We start from the raw sequence: 16,106 nt of genomic DNA on the forward strand, positions 1-16,106 counted from the left end.
TCTACCATATTAGGTACAGTGTAATAACCAGTGTAACGATATGTAATACCATGTAATACCACTTACACACAAATACATGATGTAAGTACAAAATTGGTAGGCCCACATGGTGTTACACTGGTAATACATGGTATTAAATATTGTTACACTGGTTATTACACTGTACCTAATGAGGTATATCCACTGTAATAGTGAACCATTAAAACTGTGTTACCATTTGCTTCATTTTCACAATAGTCGTTTGGTTTTAAGCCTATGCAGGTCATTGATCTTTGTATCGATATTAAATATATTTCTTTTATATTTTGTATGAATCATATACGTTAATGAAAAGTTGGACAGGAGTGGTAGGAATGATGGGGGACTGGAAGCGTTGCGTTTCGGGGATATACCTTAAAGGGGTATGCCACTATTTTGGGGCTTAATACAGTTAAAATCGTTGGCCAGGGTTTATAAAGGTGGTAAAGTGTCTTATTTTTCATGTAAGCTGTTGTCTTGCTTTAAGACAAGTTAAAAGAGGGAATATGTCGCTAAGCTAGTGAAAGTCAATGGATCCGTGTAGCATGCTACAATGCTACACGCATCCATTGACTTTCACTAGCTTAGCGACATATTCCCTCTTTTAACTTGTCTTAAAGCAAGACAACACTAAACATGAAAAATAAGACACTTTACCACCTTTATAAACCCCAGCCAATGATTTCAACTGTATTAAGCCCCAAAATAGTGGCATACCCCTTTAAGTAGTCGAAGGCGACTGCGCAGGCAGTATAGTTTCATACACGTGTCTTGTGCACTTCACCTTCATAGTCTATTTTAACACATGAGCTTCATGAGCTGTTCACTGCTTAAACTATGTTTAATCTGTATTTTAAACTCAAATGCTTATTTTCACTATATTGCAGATACATTTTACTCCATCATATCAAAGGAAGATAGGCTTTCTTACTTGTAGCCAATTCCCAAAGTATGAGAATTATCAGAGGTGAAGGACAGTCTCCATCTAGTGTCTTTTTGTTGAACAGCACTGGCAAGGCCACACAAGGAGGTAAAAAAAACCTGATCATTTTCAAGTTGACTCTTGAGTGCATTTTAACCATTGAATACTACTAGGTACTAATCCGCAAAAGAAAACCACTGAGGTATAGGTTGCGTCATTGCAATTTTGTAACACCTCTGTGCTTATGAGTTTGTGGATCCAGGAAATGAGCATGGTTTGTACTGGGACTATGGTTGTAATATCTATTAAATGGTTGCAAGGACAGTTAACTTATTTAATAATTTATCAATCTACTTTGAGCTGGCAAATTTCTGTGCTGCCTTGTTTGTCCGCTCCGATCTGAAGGACAACATGGAAACCCGTGCTGAAATCTTTTCCTGAATTTGGGACTGAGGAAGGGGAGGGAGCGCAAGATATATTATTACGTAAACAAAAGCTTGTCGTTTGTTTACAGATCCACCATCTCAACACCAAATGCGAAAGCAGCTGTCCATCAAGCTTTACAGTAGATATATTTTAAATAGTTCAGATTGACCTCCCCTACTAGAAATGGCATAGGTGGTTCCCAGACTATACAGTATGGCAATAGCCAGGCAAGGGGAATCTAGGAGGGAAACAGAAACTCCACCTGGGGGATAAACTAGGAACATGGATAATGGATAAACCAGGCTTCTTTAACAGGCAGGCATCATTTAGTTAAGAAAATGAGGATTCCAGGCTCTAGTAGACCACACGGTTAACTTAACTTGCTTTACTACTCAATCGGCTTCTTAGTATACCCCCCTGATGTTCAAAGTGTTAGTTGTTCAATGGATTAAATGGAGGCAACAGGTCACATAATGACTTGGTTTTTCTGTGTAGATATGTACTGATATCAACTCTTGCCTCTCTTAAACAGATGGTTCATTATGAGTCCTATCCCTGCAGGCCGTGCTGCAGTCATCTCCTCCACAACAGGCCAACCGTATGAATGGCACCAGGAGTCTATAAACACGGCTGACGCAAGTGCTGAAAAGAAGCACCATGCTGATCGTCCAATCAAATCAAAAGCTTGAAATCTCTCCCTGTCCCCAACCTGTCTTTCACTGCCAGAGTTTCATTTATGCAGACTCTGTGCCACCCATGTGCTAAATGAATGGGATCTAATAACACACCGTAACACATAGACGCCATGTTTCATTGCTGTACTAATCACTTGAAACAGGAGGCTTTGTTTCAAAGGTAAGGCCAGCTAAGGCCCTCATTGTGTCATGTGGAGTCTTGCTTCCCTCACCCGTTGATTTTGCAGTGACGCTGCTGATTGTTGTCATTGTTTGTGACGAGTGCTGAGCTGCTGGGGAGGTTTTTTTTTGCGGAATTAGTCTTTGCCATAGATTTCAGTGAGTCACCTTCAGGGTCTGTGTGGCTTGAAATGCCTATGTAACAGATGCCAACAAACAGAGTTTGGTGTAGAATGTTAGTAAACCTCCCTCCCGAAGCCTCATACGTACAGTATCGGAAGGGCTGTGCTATCGGTCTGGACCGTTAGCACAGTGATATCATTCTGTGTCTTCCATGCCCGCACTTGAATGTTGACTGGTATTCAAGGATTCAAGGATTCAAGAATTCAAGGATATTTATTTGTCATGTACATAGAGACACTTTCGTGTCACTTGTAATGAAATACATGGCCGGTGCAAAACAAGTGTGCAGAAGAAGGCTGAAGAAGAAATAAAATAAAAATAAATATAAAAGGTGTGTGTGTGTGTGTGTGTGTGTGTGTGTGTGTGTGTGTGTGTGTGTGTGTGTGTGTGTGTGTGTGTGTGTGTTTTAAATCAAAGTAATTAGGAGGAATTCAGTAAGCAAATGGCAAGAGGAAAAAAGCTCTTTCTCAGTCTCTCAGTTCTAGCTCTGTGACAGCACAGTCGCCTTCCAGATCTCCGTTTTTTAAATAGTCCATATCCTGGGTGTGACTGGTCTTTGAGAATGTTATGGGCCCTAGATAGCACTCTCTTTGTGTATGTCTTTCACGGCAGGCAGAGGTTGACGAATACAGTGCGCACTATCCTTTGTAGTTCTTTCTGTTCACGCACTGTGGCTTTTCCGTACTAGGTGATGATGGACCCTGTTAAGATGCTCTCCACTGCTGAGGAGTAAAAGGCTTTTAGGATGGGTGTGGAAACTTTGAACTTTTTCAACAGGCGCAGAAAGTACAGTCTCTGCCTGGATTTCTTAATGATATTGTGTGTGTTGTTTGTCCATGTTAAGTCATTTGTGATGTGAACACCAAGGTATTTAAAGCACTCTACCCTCAACAGGTAGGTGGTGAGTTTGAGCCCAGAGTGGTGAACTAGCGCAGGATCACTTCAGTTACACTGGTGCCGAAGACCCGGGATGGGGGTGAGGTTTTTTTTCTATTGACCAAAGGGAGTGGGTGGAGGGGGACTTGTGTTGTGGTGTTGTTTTCAGGACTTGGGCTTGGCCTCTTAGTTCCATTGAAAGGAACTTTGCATGCATCAGGATACCAAAACATTTTGTTGGCCTACAATTCCATGCTCCCAACCTTGTGGGAACAGGAGCGGGCACCCCTTCTTTTTCTAACATGACCGTGCACCAGCGCACAAAGCAGTAAGGTCCATAAAGACATGGATGACATGTCTGGTGTGAATGAACTTTACTGACCTGCACAGAGTCCTGACCTGAACTCGATAGAACACCTTTGGGATGTGCAGTAATCATTGCATTACTCTCACAATGAGCATGACTCTGATTAGTATACGCTTGTCTCATGCCAGTAAACACTTAAGTTAAGACTATACAGTGTGGTGCTAAGCAGGTCATCAAGCACCTCATTCATTTCATTTCTTAATAATGTGGGTCTGCATTTACAAATTATTTATTTATTTATTATGCTGGTGTTTTACAGTTGATAATGTCAACTAGCTTGCATAATCATCTTCAACACTACAGGCTCTTGTCAATGTGACAACTGAAAATGGCAAGATATTACAAGCCCACAGCAACATGTAGTTTTTAGATGATAACAACAAAAATGACTAAGGCATATACTTTATATATAGCCTATATGCATTGTTGAACACAGGTTTAAAATCCTTCCTCTTAAATGGCACAATTCTTGTAACAATATTTGTCGATTTTATCATTTTATCTGGTAGGCCCTATCCATTTGTTATGTTTGGAAGCAGTAACACAACAACAACAATGATCAGACCTGGCATAAAGCATATGCCATAGCCTAATCTTTTTAACCCCTTAAGACGCGACTTCATAAATGTGTTGTTACCAGTATGGTAATGACCAAGTCGTGGTGCATTACTAAAGGGCCTCTGTTGTGTCATAGTATTGTAGTGCTATGGTAGTTACATTTCAATGACTATTACAGCAAGCCACTGGAGGTACGGCGCACATTTAAGGGGCTACATGTGCTTCTGTTATCTCCGTTGAGTTGGATTCTGTGGTAGGCTTATAATCAACACAAGCGCTCGTTAGTAAAATAAAACCATGTTTGTTATATGATATTGAGATTTTGGGAAGGTCAGACAGAAAATTAGCAACAATTATGAAAAAAAAATCAAGCACTGAAACATCAATATTTCCATTGCCTTTCCGTTTGATTGATTCATTCTTGATTAGACTATATGCATTTACATTATGTACCACCAATTATATTAAGTAATCCCATTTACCTTAATGAAACACATCCCGGTATACTAACAATCAACTTCTTCATCAAACATTAATCGAGTGTCTATTAGGTCCCATTGCGCTTCCTTGCTCCTATACAGACAAGCGCTTGCCCAATCCATGCGCCCTTGCCAGGACGCAGTCCACATACTTTCCCCAGAAGACTTGCACCAGGTCTCCATAAAGATCCTTGTGTTTCGACTGGTGCGACGATTGCAGGTGAGTCAGAAAGTCCCATAAACTATCCAGACTTTCCGACACGCGCAATTTGCGCGCATGGATGATGGCTCGTGATGCCGCCTCCCAGCATTCGTTGTTGATTTCCCCGTGGATGCCAGCGGGAATGGGGACCCCTACACCACTGGGCAGCACGACAAGTCGCGGCATGGCAGATGTGGTAGATGAAGCCGCAATCGTCAGGCACATAAAAATAGTGATTTGCCATGAAACTTTCAGATATATCATCCTCAAGAGAATGATTTGGACGCCTTGAAGATAAACACAGTTAAAAAGAATAAAATCAGTTTAGTTGTAGTCAATGAAAATAAAGGTACCATGGCATGCTGACATGAAATTTCGTGGGAAAGATGAGTCTACATGCTGTTACCCTCGATGTTTTCGCGTGAAGTTGCTATGGTATACCTATTCGTCAAATCAGTTTAGCCTACTAAACAAATTCGTGTGACATAGTCTACTGTGAACGAAAAACATTAGGCTACTTACACTTTAAGTCGAACGCAGCTGTGTCCAGTTGTAGACGTCCTCTTTCAAATTGCTATTGACAAAATATCCAGATCATCAACCTTTATAAGGCACTAAAGAGGTAGGCGCCCACGCCATTGGCGTCATTGAGAGGCTCCACATGTGCGTGTGTAATAAACGTATATGATCTCTCTCACACTCAGAGTAATGACTAGGCAATTGCAACTTAGGCCTATTACATTATCATTTAGTGATGTTAACTAATTTGTGTAGGCTAGGGTGACTTCAGGTAATTTGAGCCACTTTTTGGTAAATCGCTTGGGAAAATAACAAAATACCATCTATGCACTTTTAATGTGTATATATAATTAATAACTACTATATTTCATCATTTTGTGTTGGAATTATATTATAAAACATAATTATTTAGGCCCCACAAGTCTTGAAACCTTGGATGTGGCAACTTTTTTGGAAGGAGCCGCTTCAGCTAATTTGAGCCACCTTATCTGGTCATTTGAGCCGGTTAAATAAAAAAGGGAAAAAGTCAATAATTCATCATTCCTTTTCATACTAAATCACAATTCTGTACAGCCACATGTCTCTGGACAGTGTTCATCCTATTTTTTCACTTTTTCTGTCTCCTCTCTTTTCATCTGCATTAATTTCTTTTCACCTGTCATCTTCCTTAATATTTCCTCCAAAAGTACACAAACATGAGCTAGCTACCACTAAACAGCAGCAAACAGCAGCAAACTCCCATTGATTATAATGGTGGCTCAAATTAGCTGAACGTGGTGGCTCAAATTACCTTAACCCACTGAGCTAACAGTTGAAACACCATAAACATACTTTTTTTCCAAAAAGGGTAATAATATGCCACACTAACAAACATTATTATAGTGCATACCATCCACACATAAAACATACTTTGTTTTTATGTGTATATCTACTGGTATATGTAAGTTATAATACTTATAATAATTTGGCTAACTTTAGCGTGCCATGCTAAATTCCATGCAACTTTCTGGTGCAGCCTTCATTGGAATAAGTATCCCGCCCACCATATCAATCAAAACTCAATAAAATCCCCTGTTACATGTAATGATCTGTTGTGGCAACAGATTCCCATACTTTGTAGTCATTGGGTCTCATTTCCAGAGGGGCTAGAACCCCAAAACCTTAAATGGCTCATTTTAGCTGATGGCTCAAATTACCTGAAGTCACCCTATATGGTTGCAATAGCCTAGTAGGCTAGCTCAGCAGCACAAGAAACACAAAAACTTGTATTCTCTCTCTCTCTCTCTCTCTCTCTCTCTCTCTCTCTCTCTCTCTCTCTCTCTCTCTCTGCATTGTGTGTGTGTGTGTGTGTGTGTTTGTGTTTATTGCGTTCATTGTGTACTTCATATTCAATTTTATATATTCTTCATACCGGTATGTTCAAAGTTCTATTGTGCCTGCAAGTTTATTCATGATATAGCTCCAAGGTGTTCGTCTCGCCCATTTTGCTAATTCTGCATCAGTGTGTGTGTGTTTGTCACGAATAATCAGCCAACTTCCAGGTAACAATGGAAAAGTTATGGTACCATGGACAGCAGCACGAGGAATAGCCAAACTTCCCCTTCCCTTTTGATTGGCTTTGATGCAAAGAAGGTCCACCTTCTTTGATTGATGGCAACCAATCGTATTGCGAGGCATACGTTCGCTTCCTGTACACTGTCAGAAACACATGGGAGCATGATCTTTCAGCAGCGGGCAGACTGAGCATGTAAATAACTATTTACACGGTCGATGTATTGCTGTACAATCACCGGTCCAACGACATGGTTTGGTTAAGCAAATGTTGCTTCCGCAAGGTTTGTTAGTTTATTCATATCTTGCCCGCATCTTGCAGCTTAGCTATGCAAAACTACTAGCATACGACTAGCTAGCTATCGTAACTCGCTATAACTTGATGTTCAATGTTTTTAGGTGAACATGATGCATGCCTGTGATTAACAAACAGCCTTTTAGATCCATTTTCATTCAGAATTGTTCACTATATCCATGGTGCTATCTTTTGAAAACACGTTAAAGTCGCCGTATTGCCAAATTGTCCCAGTCCTGAAACTTTCATAAGGATGCCTCTGTGATCAGCTGATTAACGCATAGGCCTACATAATACATTTAATTGACCTAAATTTAATACCAACATTTTGTTTAACATCGTGTAGCCATTAACAGCATCTCAGTGTTCTGCGTTCTCCAAAACAAGCTACAGTAACCAACCAACCAACCAAGGTCTAGCTATGTGTGACCTTGATAAAACAGAAGGCGACCAACAGTGGGTCGTCTCGCAATGCAAAAGTCATATCACGTTTAAATGTAACTGCTCTGTGTTTGTCTCTCTTCCTGTCAGTATGGCAACTTTGTTGACCACTTGCGAGTGTACGTGAAAGGAGGCGCGGGGGGAATGGGCTTGCCTCGACTCGGGGGGCAGGGGGGAGACGGCGGAGACGTGTGGGTCGTGGCCTCCAAAGATTACTCCCTGAAGAAGATCAAGGACAAGTTCCCCGAGAAACGTTTTGTGGCACGAGTGGGGAATAACAGCACGTGAGTCCTTCACTTTTACATGTGAGGAGGACAATATGGTCCAAAAATCTTCCACACACTTCAGGGCAGTTATCTTCTTAATGATAACGTTCTGAGTTTGTGTGCTTTCCCATTAGGACTTTAAAGGCATAACGAATGAAAGTAATACCAAATAGGTGGGAACAGTCCATAAGTGTAAGGCACATCAATTGTTGATTTTAACAAATTCAAGCTTCACTAAGAAATGTTGTTGCTCAGTTGCCCTACATGTTTGATGCAGAATTGTTACTCATTTGAACTACAGAGATGGCTCGATTTCAAGCCAGCCAACCAAAAACAAGTTCAGGTTGGTGGGGGGGAAAGTGTTGTGATTGTATAGCTTTGGAGACGAGTGAAGAAGGCATTTTCAGAGGATGGTCAGCAGCAGTCACATCTCTCTGCTCTAAGTCTACAGTGTGGTGATGGCTCTGGTGGAGTGCCGATCACCTTGATTTGATTGATACAGCGGTACGACAAACTCGCACGCACTTGTTCATCAGAGCAGTCTGTCAGTCTAAAACCCACGTTGCTCCGTGTCCTGTCACAAGGTCACCTTAATTTGTCTGCCCTTGACGAATGACGTAAAGCCCAGCGCAAACGGTAGCCAAGCATTGGTCTCTGTCCTGTGTGATCCTCCGTCCATTGCTGTAGGATGCCATCTAGTAAAAAATCATGACGCATCCTTTCGTCGTCGTTGTCTCTGTAGTGCCCTTGAAGTTTGAGCTCTGAGCTCTCAAACACGAGATTGATTGTGTAGTGGAGCTTTAAGCCAACCGGAAGATGTCCAATTTGAAACGCATTGTAGTGTAGAAGTTGCCTCAATATGTACCAGTTTGTGGCAAGGCCTCATGGATGTTTTTCTTAAAATTGATAGAACCCCACAAAACAAGGCTTTCGTAAAGAAATACAAAAAAAGTTCAAGCAATACTTTGGAACATCTCCAGAGATGTTTCAGCACTAGTGGGGTCTTATGTGAAAGTACCATTCAGTTCTGTTGACGTCTGTTGTTCATATGTCCCCCAATAGTGTGCGGGCTTTGAAAGGACCGAAAGGATCAAATATCGAGATCCCTGCCCCTCCTGGAATCACGGTCACTGATGACAACGGAAAAGTTCTAGGTGAGTGGTGAGCCTCTGTTGTGTCATAGAAAGGTGATGACTTCTCCATCCGCAGCCACAGGCGCTGGCCATTCGGTAGATGAGTTGTGCAGACTTTGCAGACACTCTTTCTGTCACCCCCCCCTCTCTCCCTCTATCTAACTCTATCACTCTCTCGGTTGCTCTCCCCCTCTCACTCTCCCCCGCTATATCTCTCTCACTCTCTCTCCCTCTTTCTCTCTCTCTCTCTCAGGTACGTTGAATGTGTTGGGAGATCGGGTGCGTGTGGCCAGGGGGGGCCGGGGCGGCTCTTTCCAGACAGACTTCCAGCCCAACAAGGGCCAGATACGCCACGTCAGGATGGACCTCAAGCTCATCGCAGACATGGGCCTGGTCGGGTGAGGGAGACACCAAAAGCACACTTAACAGCATAACTTAAGCATAAGGTGCACTGTGTAGGATAGTGGCCAGAGTAGGTATTGAAACTTTGTCGCTCAGTGAAACTGTGCTGCCTATTGCCAAGTCTGATCTGAAGTAAAAAAAAAAGAAAAAAAAAAAAGAAATGTTGCAAATGTGATAAATGTCTATTTTTGGAAATTCTAAATGGCAGACATGGATAAGATCCACCTTTTTCATGTATGAAATGTGCAATTTACCCACCTATAATCAACACTTGGAATTTGATGGTGGTGGTGGTGAAACAGGTGACATGTGTGAATGGGCAGCGGAATTCTGGAAAGCAGCTGCTAATAATCTTACACAGTGCACCTTTAACCAGCACTTACTGTACATGTGAAAATAAAATCCTGTTTAAATGTGGTAATATGCACTTAAAATTATGACTGATGCTTAAATATAATGGTCAAAGCTGAAAAAATCATGACGGTAATCTTCCATTACTGTTACTCTGCATTGCTAGCGTATTTTTTGTGTGGAAGTTCCACCTATCCAGCTTCCTACCATCATGAGCTCTTCCTTTGAAATTAGCCTTCACTGTCTTTGTTTTGATTTTAACTGAGACTTCATCTTGTCAGGTTTCCTAATGCAGGGAAGTCAACTCTGCTCTCTGCCATTTCACACGCCAAGCCAGAGATTGCCAGCTATCCCTGTGAGTGCTAGCCACTATCCAGTACATGCACACAACCTCAACACGAGTAACCTTGCCGTCCACACAGTGATATCACTTAAAGCAACACTGCTTAGTTTTCATCTTAACTCACCCAACAGGTTGGAAGTGGTAATCAAACTGCCATTGGAGAGACCGGACACTCCTCCATTGTAGTTTAAGCAGTGATGGGCAACCTGGATTCTGAAGCTAGAATACAGTGCCACACGTACCAAAAGACCTCGTTGTACCTGTCAATTTAGGACATTTGGACAGGTAAAAGCAGGATATTTGGAATATGTGGCACTGCATTGTAGCTGCTGAATCCAGGTTGCTCGCTGCTAAGTTTATGTATTAATAGCCCATGAGGGGAATGAAAGAGGGTTCAGAAATGTAATTTAAGTTGATGAACAGTTATGTCAAGATTGAAAAAAAATCAGCTTAGTGTCACTAAAGCCTAGAAACCCTACATTGGTTGATTCAATACCTTGGTTATTCTAGTAGGTTGGCATGGTCATTAGATGAGGCATATACAGATGCATTTTTGCATAGAAAAGGTTCGCTATGTTATGCAGACAACCAGGTGAACGTTTTTTCATTCTCCTTCTGAATTTTCTTTCCTTTTTTTTACAGTCACTACGTTGAAGCCGGAAATTGGCAAAGTGATGTTCGAAGACTACAAACAGGTAGGCATGATATCTCGTCTTGTCTTGTGCTCTTTAGCCTATGCTGTTGTATTGTGTGTGTGTGTGTGTGTGTGTGTGTGTGTGTGTGTGTGTGTGTGTGTGTGTGTGTGTGTGTGTGTGTGTGTGTGTGTGTGTGTGTGTCTGTGTGTGTTGCAATCTTAAATTCTTTTCTGTCATTTCAATCTCTTATCATCCGTTTTGGTCATGCCTACCCTCTTTTACCCATTTTAGCCTGATGACTTGTATATGTTGTTTGAACTTTGATGCCTGGAGACACATATAGACTGCATTCAGGCTCTCAAGATTTCAGCTTTTTCTAATGAAAATGTGGGTATGTTACAGTTGAATGAACACATTCTAAAGCAAGATGAGGGTCTTAGGGTTTAAATGCAACTTTTTTATTTTATGTTTTTATGTGCCCCCATTTTTAGCATATTTATTCTAAAAGGGAGGGCAAGTCATATTCGATAAAAAAGAACAGCAGAAATAAATCTCATTTACCCTCGTTTGGACAAAGAACATAGGGCATGAATGGGTGGTTATGGCAACAGTGCTCAACGGGGCGTGTCTTCATCAGGCTGCTTTTGTTGTTCATAAACCTTGAGCCCTTGCAGGTGTTTAGTTTGCTATTTAATACTGATTGCAATTATATCAACCTTACACTGTGATTAGGCTGCTTGTTGACCAGAGATGATCCCTGTGTGTGAGGGAGAAATGTTTCTGCGTTTTGTTGTTTGATACTTACTGACTAGTATGCGTATTGCGTACATATATGTATGTGTATGTCTTTCCATGAAAAGCTACATGTGAGGTACAATTCTGCCCACTGAAATTGGGGGGGGGGGCACAATGTGTGACATGACGTCACGTCACTGTGTGTGTGTGTGATGTGTGCAGGGGGCGGGTGAAAATCATACATGGATGTGTGATGCATCGTAATCAGCTCTGTTGGTTCTTGTTTGATTGACAGGTGTCGGTGGCAGATCTGCCGGGGCTGATTGAGGGAGCACACATGAACAAGGGCCTGGGTCACCGCTTCCTCAAGCATGTGGAGAGGACCAAGCAGCTGCTGTTTGTGGTGGGCATTACACACCCACAACCCTACGCATAAAGCCCAATTCATGCCTTTTTGCGCAGACGGTTGCAGAGCCTTCGCATCCACCAAATCTGTCTCTCTGCGCGACTACGACCTCGCGCAGAGGCTCTGCGCCCGTCATTGCGCAACCTCAAAAAAATCCTTCAGACAGACACGAAGGTCACAGAAAAATGGCGCTGTGATTGGTCGTCTCGCTACTTCCTTGTTCTCGTAGCAGCACAACGCCGGTAGTTTGCGAGAGCAAACCTACCAATATTCTGCAAAATACAATATCAATGCTTTCTTTCTAATATGCGTTAATAAATGAAGCTACAATGACTGAAGTACTAAGTAACAAACAAACAAACTTTGCATCTATGAACCACTCGCGGCACAGTGCCTGCATGCTGAATGCTGTACTGTAGCCTTGTTTCTCCACCGAATGTAAACACACATCGGCAGACTCAATGTTCCATGCTTGCATTTTCTGCTTGTAAAAACGGACTTGGAATTTCAAATAATGATACCAGTTCATTGCCTTTACAGTTGAGCTAGAAAGCAACCTTGCTTACCGGTAATAATGACTGCAGTGTGTGCAATGTAGTGGAGGAACCTCGAGCTGTTCCAAGTTTGGCTAGCAATGTGAGACCTTGTGCGCAGATACAAACCAGCAAAAGTGGTTAGCCACCAGACCCAAAGGACGCAGAGGCACAACTGTAATCTGCCCTTAGGCATACGTCATTACATTTGAGCAGATGTCCGGTAGTACAACCAAACAAAAGACAAATCAAACCCTGCCTACCCAATGCAAAGGAGTGTGCTCAACTTTGGTCTCCTAAGGGCAAGTTGTCCCCTCCTTCTTTTCTTTCTGTGGCGTTAGGTGGCGATTTGCATAATCAATTTGTATAATTGGTAAATAAATAAATGAAAGCCTGGAAATTAATTTACACGCAGTACATATGCTTTTTTTAGAAAGTGCAGAAAAAAATGAATTGAGTCTGCCCCTCTGGGTTTTCCCCATCAACACTCATTGCGCCCTCTGTTTTTAAATTAATGTGAGGCAGGGTTTCCCAAACTGTAGGGTGGCCTACCACGAGGGGGTGCGCGAGGTGAACTGAGCAATGGTGGATATGTGCGCGCCTGTAACCCAAATGTCACATACCACTCTCTATCAGTCTTTTAGTCTGTCAGTCTCTCTCTCTCTCTCATTTTTTTTGTTTTTGTCTTCTCTCTCTCTCTCTCATTTTTTTGTTTTTGTCCTCTCTCTCTCTCTCTCTCTCTCTCTCTCCCTCTCTCTCTCTCTCAGGTGGATGTGTGTGGCTTCCAGCTGGGTAGTCACACCCCATTCCGGTCCGCTTTCCAGGCAGTGCAGCTCTTGACCAAGGTGAGTACCAAAGACTCCTGAGGGCCTGGAGCCAACATTCAGAATTACTATTGATGGGGATGTCACTGATGTCAGGGAAATATAAACTGTGCTAGGTCTCAAATGATCGCAAACGGTTTACTAGCAGTTTACTACCACAAACACTGTAGTTCAACGTTATTTGTGTGTCTGCTTGTGGCTTTGTGCTTGTACTGTTGCTGCCTTCTTGGCAATCTCCTGAGCTGTTGTGTGAGTGCTTGAATATGTATGAGTATTGAGATATTGTGCTATATGAATAAATATACTATGTGTTCAGGAGCTGGAGCTGTATAAAGAGGAGCTGTTGAGTAAACCTGTCATACTGGTGGTTAATAAGATGGACCTGCCTGAGGCCGATGAGAAACTGGAAGAACTCCTGCATCAGCTGGGCAACCAAGAAGGTACACACACACACACACACATACGCATACATAGTATATACGTGTATACACACACGCACAGCATCTACACATACTGCACAAACTGGTGCACTGAATTGAGTCATTAATTCACCCTCATTGGTTCTCTCTGTTTTCCTCCCTTATCTGCCTTCCTTTATCAATCTTCTCTTTCATATCTCTCTCTCTCTTTTTTTTCTCTTCATTTATCAATCTTCTTTCTCTGTCTCTTCATTTATCAATCTTCTCTCTCTCTCTCTCTTCATTTATCAATCTTCTCTTTCATATATTTCTCTCTCTCTCTCGCTCTCTCTGAACCCTCTTTTTCCCCCTCTTTTGTTGTCTTGCTCCCCCCTTGCTCTCCCCCTCATCAGACTACTGCCACCTGCTGCCAGAGGGCACGGTGCCCAGGCGCTTCCCGAGCTTTGGCCACACGGTGCCCGTCTCGGCCTCCAGTGGCGAGGGCATCCCCCACCTGCGGCAGCTGCTGCGCCAGTCTCTGGAGGAGCAGGAGGACCAGGCCACCGAGAGCCAGCGCCGGGACAAGCTCCACGACCTCCGCAGGGTCACGTCACGCACGTCGTCCACGCTGCCAAGGCCAGCGGCCAACCCCAAGTGGGGGCTGAGTTACGATGCCTGAGGCTAACTCCCTGCTAATTCCACGTGGAACGGTGGGTTACGTACGGCACTGACCAAACCCAAGTGGGGGCCGAGTTTTATTGCCTGAGGAAAAAAGATTGCAAACTGTTTGCAAAGGACCTAATTAGATACCTCATTCGGTGTCATTGATGGCTATAGACGTCAATTTCGCTTCTTTTTTACAGCAAGTCCTTCATCCTCCATTTGGCGGTAGAGCCATGATTTAGTTCTTCATCAAAACCCATGGCAGTCTGGAGCTCTTGTTTTGAAAATAGCTGGCTGCTAATGAGTTCAAGTAGGCAACGTTTTGAACATAGATTTTCCTGAGGCATCTTGCTTGAGGTCACAAGTTGAATCATTGATTTCTTAAATAAATTAGGTCTTTTTCAAGCAGTGAACAACTATCTCCTAAACCAGAAACTGGGAAGACGAAGCCAGTGACAAAGTCTGTTTGCTTCCAAAGACGTGGTAAATGTTATGGGAAGTGCTTATGGCATCACCAGAACTTGGACATTGGCTGTGCATAAGTGACTTAAAGATGACCCCCCCCCCCCATCACTTGCAAATGGGGTCTGTCTTACGATGCTTAGATCTTACGATTCTTAGATCTTACATTGAAATCGTCAGTGAAGGCTGTTGAACTGTCCTGGGCCTATCCACCCTGTCCATCCCAAATGGGATCTGAATTTGGTGGAGTTTTGAGGAGTTTCATGGAAGCCCCCATTTTTGTGCGTGCGTGAGTGTGAGTGAACGTTGATGTAGGGACACCAATTAGTCATCTGTGTACTTGACATGAGTCACTTGAGTGGGTCGGCCAGGGACTAATCAGTCAGGTCAGTTCGGGTTAGGTCGTGTGTGTGTGTGTGTGTGTGTGTCATGGCTTGACACTGCCACCTGCCAACTGGCCAAATGCTTGTAAAACTTGGCAGTGGCTAGTAACAATTACAGCGTCACTAGCCAATTTGGCAGGTAGCTTATTCTATTCAGAGCAGTGTCTATTCAGAATAGCTTTGTATATTCTGCACTTTGCCCCTTGTGTATCAATTTTTTGTATTTAAGTTCAAGAAAAAGCTCAGTTACTCAGTTTCTATTTGTCTGTTTTAGTTCCGTGTAGAAACCCATGCACTCATCTTCTTCCTCATCTTCTGAGGTTAGATGTACAGCGTCATGAAATCAAACTGTGAAAGCGCACAGCGTCAACAATCAAATTTGTGACTCGTAGAATAGCTGGATGGCTAGTGACTCAGGAAAGCGAAAAATTCGGTAAGTGAAAAATTAATGTCAAGCCCAGGTGTGTATGTGTGTGTGTGTGTGTTTAGAGGGAATGCCTGACGCAAGAGGACTCCCCCCACCCCCCCTATTGTGAGAAGCATTTTTGTCCCCCAAAGTGCATGTTTTTGCCCTTGAGAAAACGGTGCTCTGGGAAAATGATGATGAGCCGTGTTCAAGAGGCCTTCAGCGAGGCACACTGTAATCTGTAGTTGTGTTAATGCCTTTCGTGTGTCTTGAGGGTCTGTCGACAACAGTGTGCGCTGGCATTGGCAAGTAACATGCTCACTGAAGATGAGCTCTTTCATTGTTTTTTCTTCGCTCAGGCTGGTTCTTTGTTGTTACGTAATCAGTAAAGGCTGTGAAAAGTGATCATACCAGTTTTGATTTATTTATCCAAATAAAACAATGATTGGCTGAAATTATCGGCAAGTAACTTGCT

General features: G+C 42.7%; 1 protein-coding gene across 2 annotated transcripts; it reads left to right on the top strand.

Moving 5' to 3' along the window:
* Positions 1-7,103: 7,103 nt before the first annotated feature.
* Positions 7,104-14,943, top strand: gtpbp10 (GTP-binding protein 10 (putative)). Of its 2 annotated transcripts, XM_063198268.1 has the most exons (10): positions 7,104-7,239; positions 7,782-7,975; positions 9,020-9,111; positions 9,344-9,488; positions 10,125-10,198; positions 10,829-10,881; positions 11,852-11,959; positions 13,263-13,340; positions 13,636-13,759; positions 14,131-14,943. In XM_063198268.1, exons 1-10 carry the CDS (start codon positions 7,207-7,209, stop codon positions 14,394-14,396), a joined length of 1,167 nt encoding a protein of 388 aa, XP_063054338.1. In that variant the 5' UTR covers positions 7,104-7,206; the 3' UTR covers positions 14,397-14,943. The 2 variants fall into 2 exon arrangements, with proteins under 2 accessions (XP_063054338.1, XP_063054339.1); XM_063198269.1 differs by lacking the exon at positions 11,852-11,959.
* The last annotated feature ends 1,163 nt before the right edge of the window (positions 14,944-16,106 follow it).

This window comes from Engraulis encrasicolus, chromosome 5 (assembly GCF_034702125.1).
Source record: "Engraulis encrasicolus isolate BLACKSEA-1 chromosome 5, IST_EnEncr_1.0, whole genome shotgun sequence".
NCBI classification, from domain to species: Eukaryota; Metazoa; Chordata; class Actinopteri; order Clupeiformes; family Engraulidae; genus Engraulis; species Engraulis encrasicolus.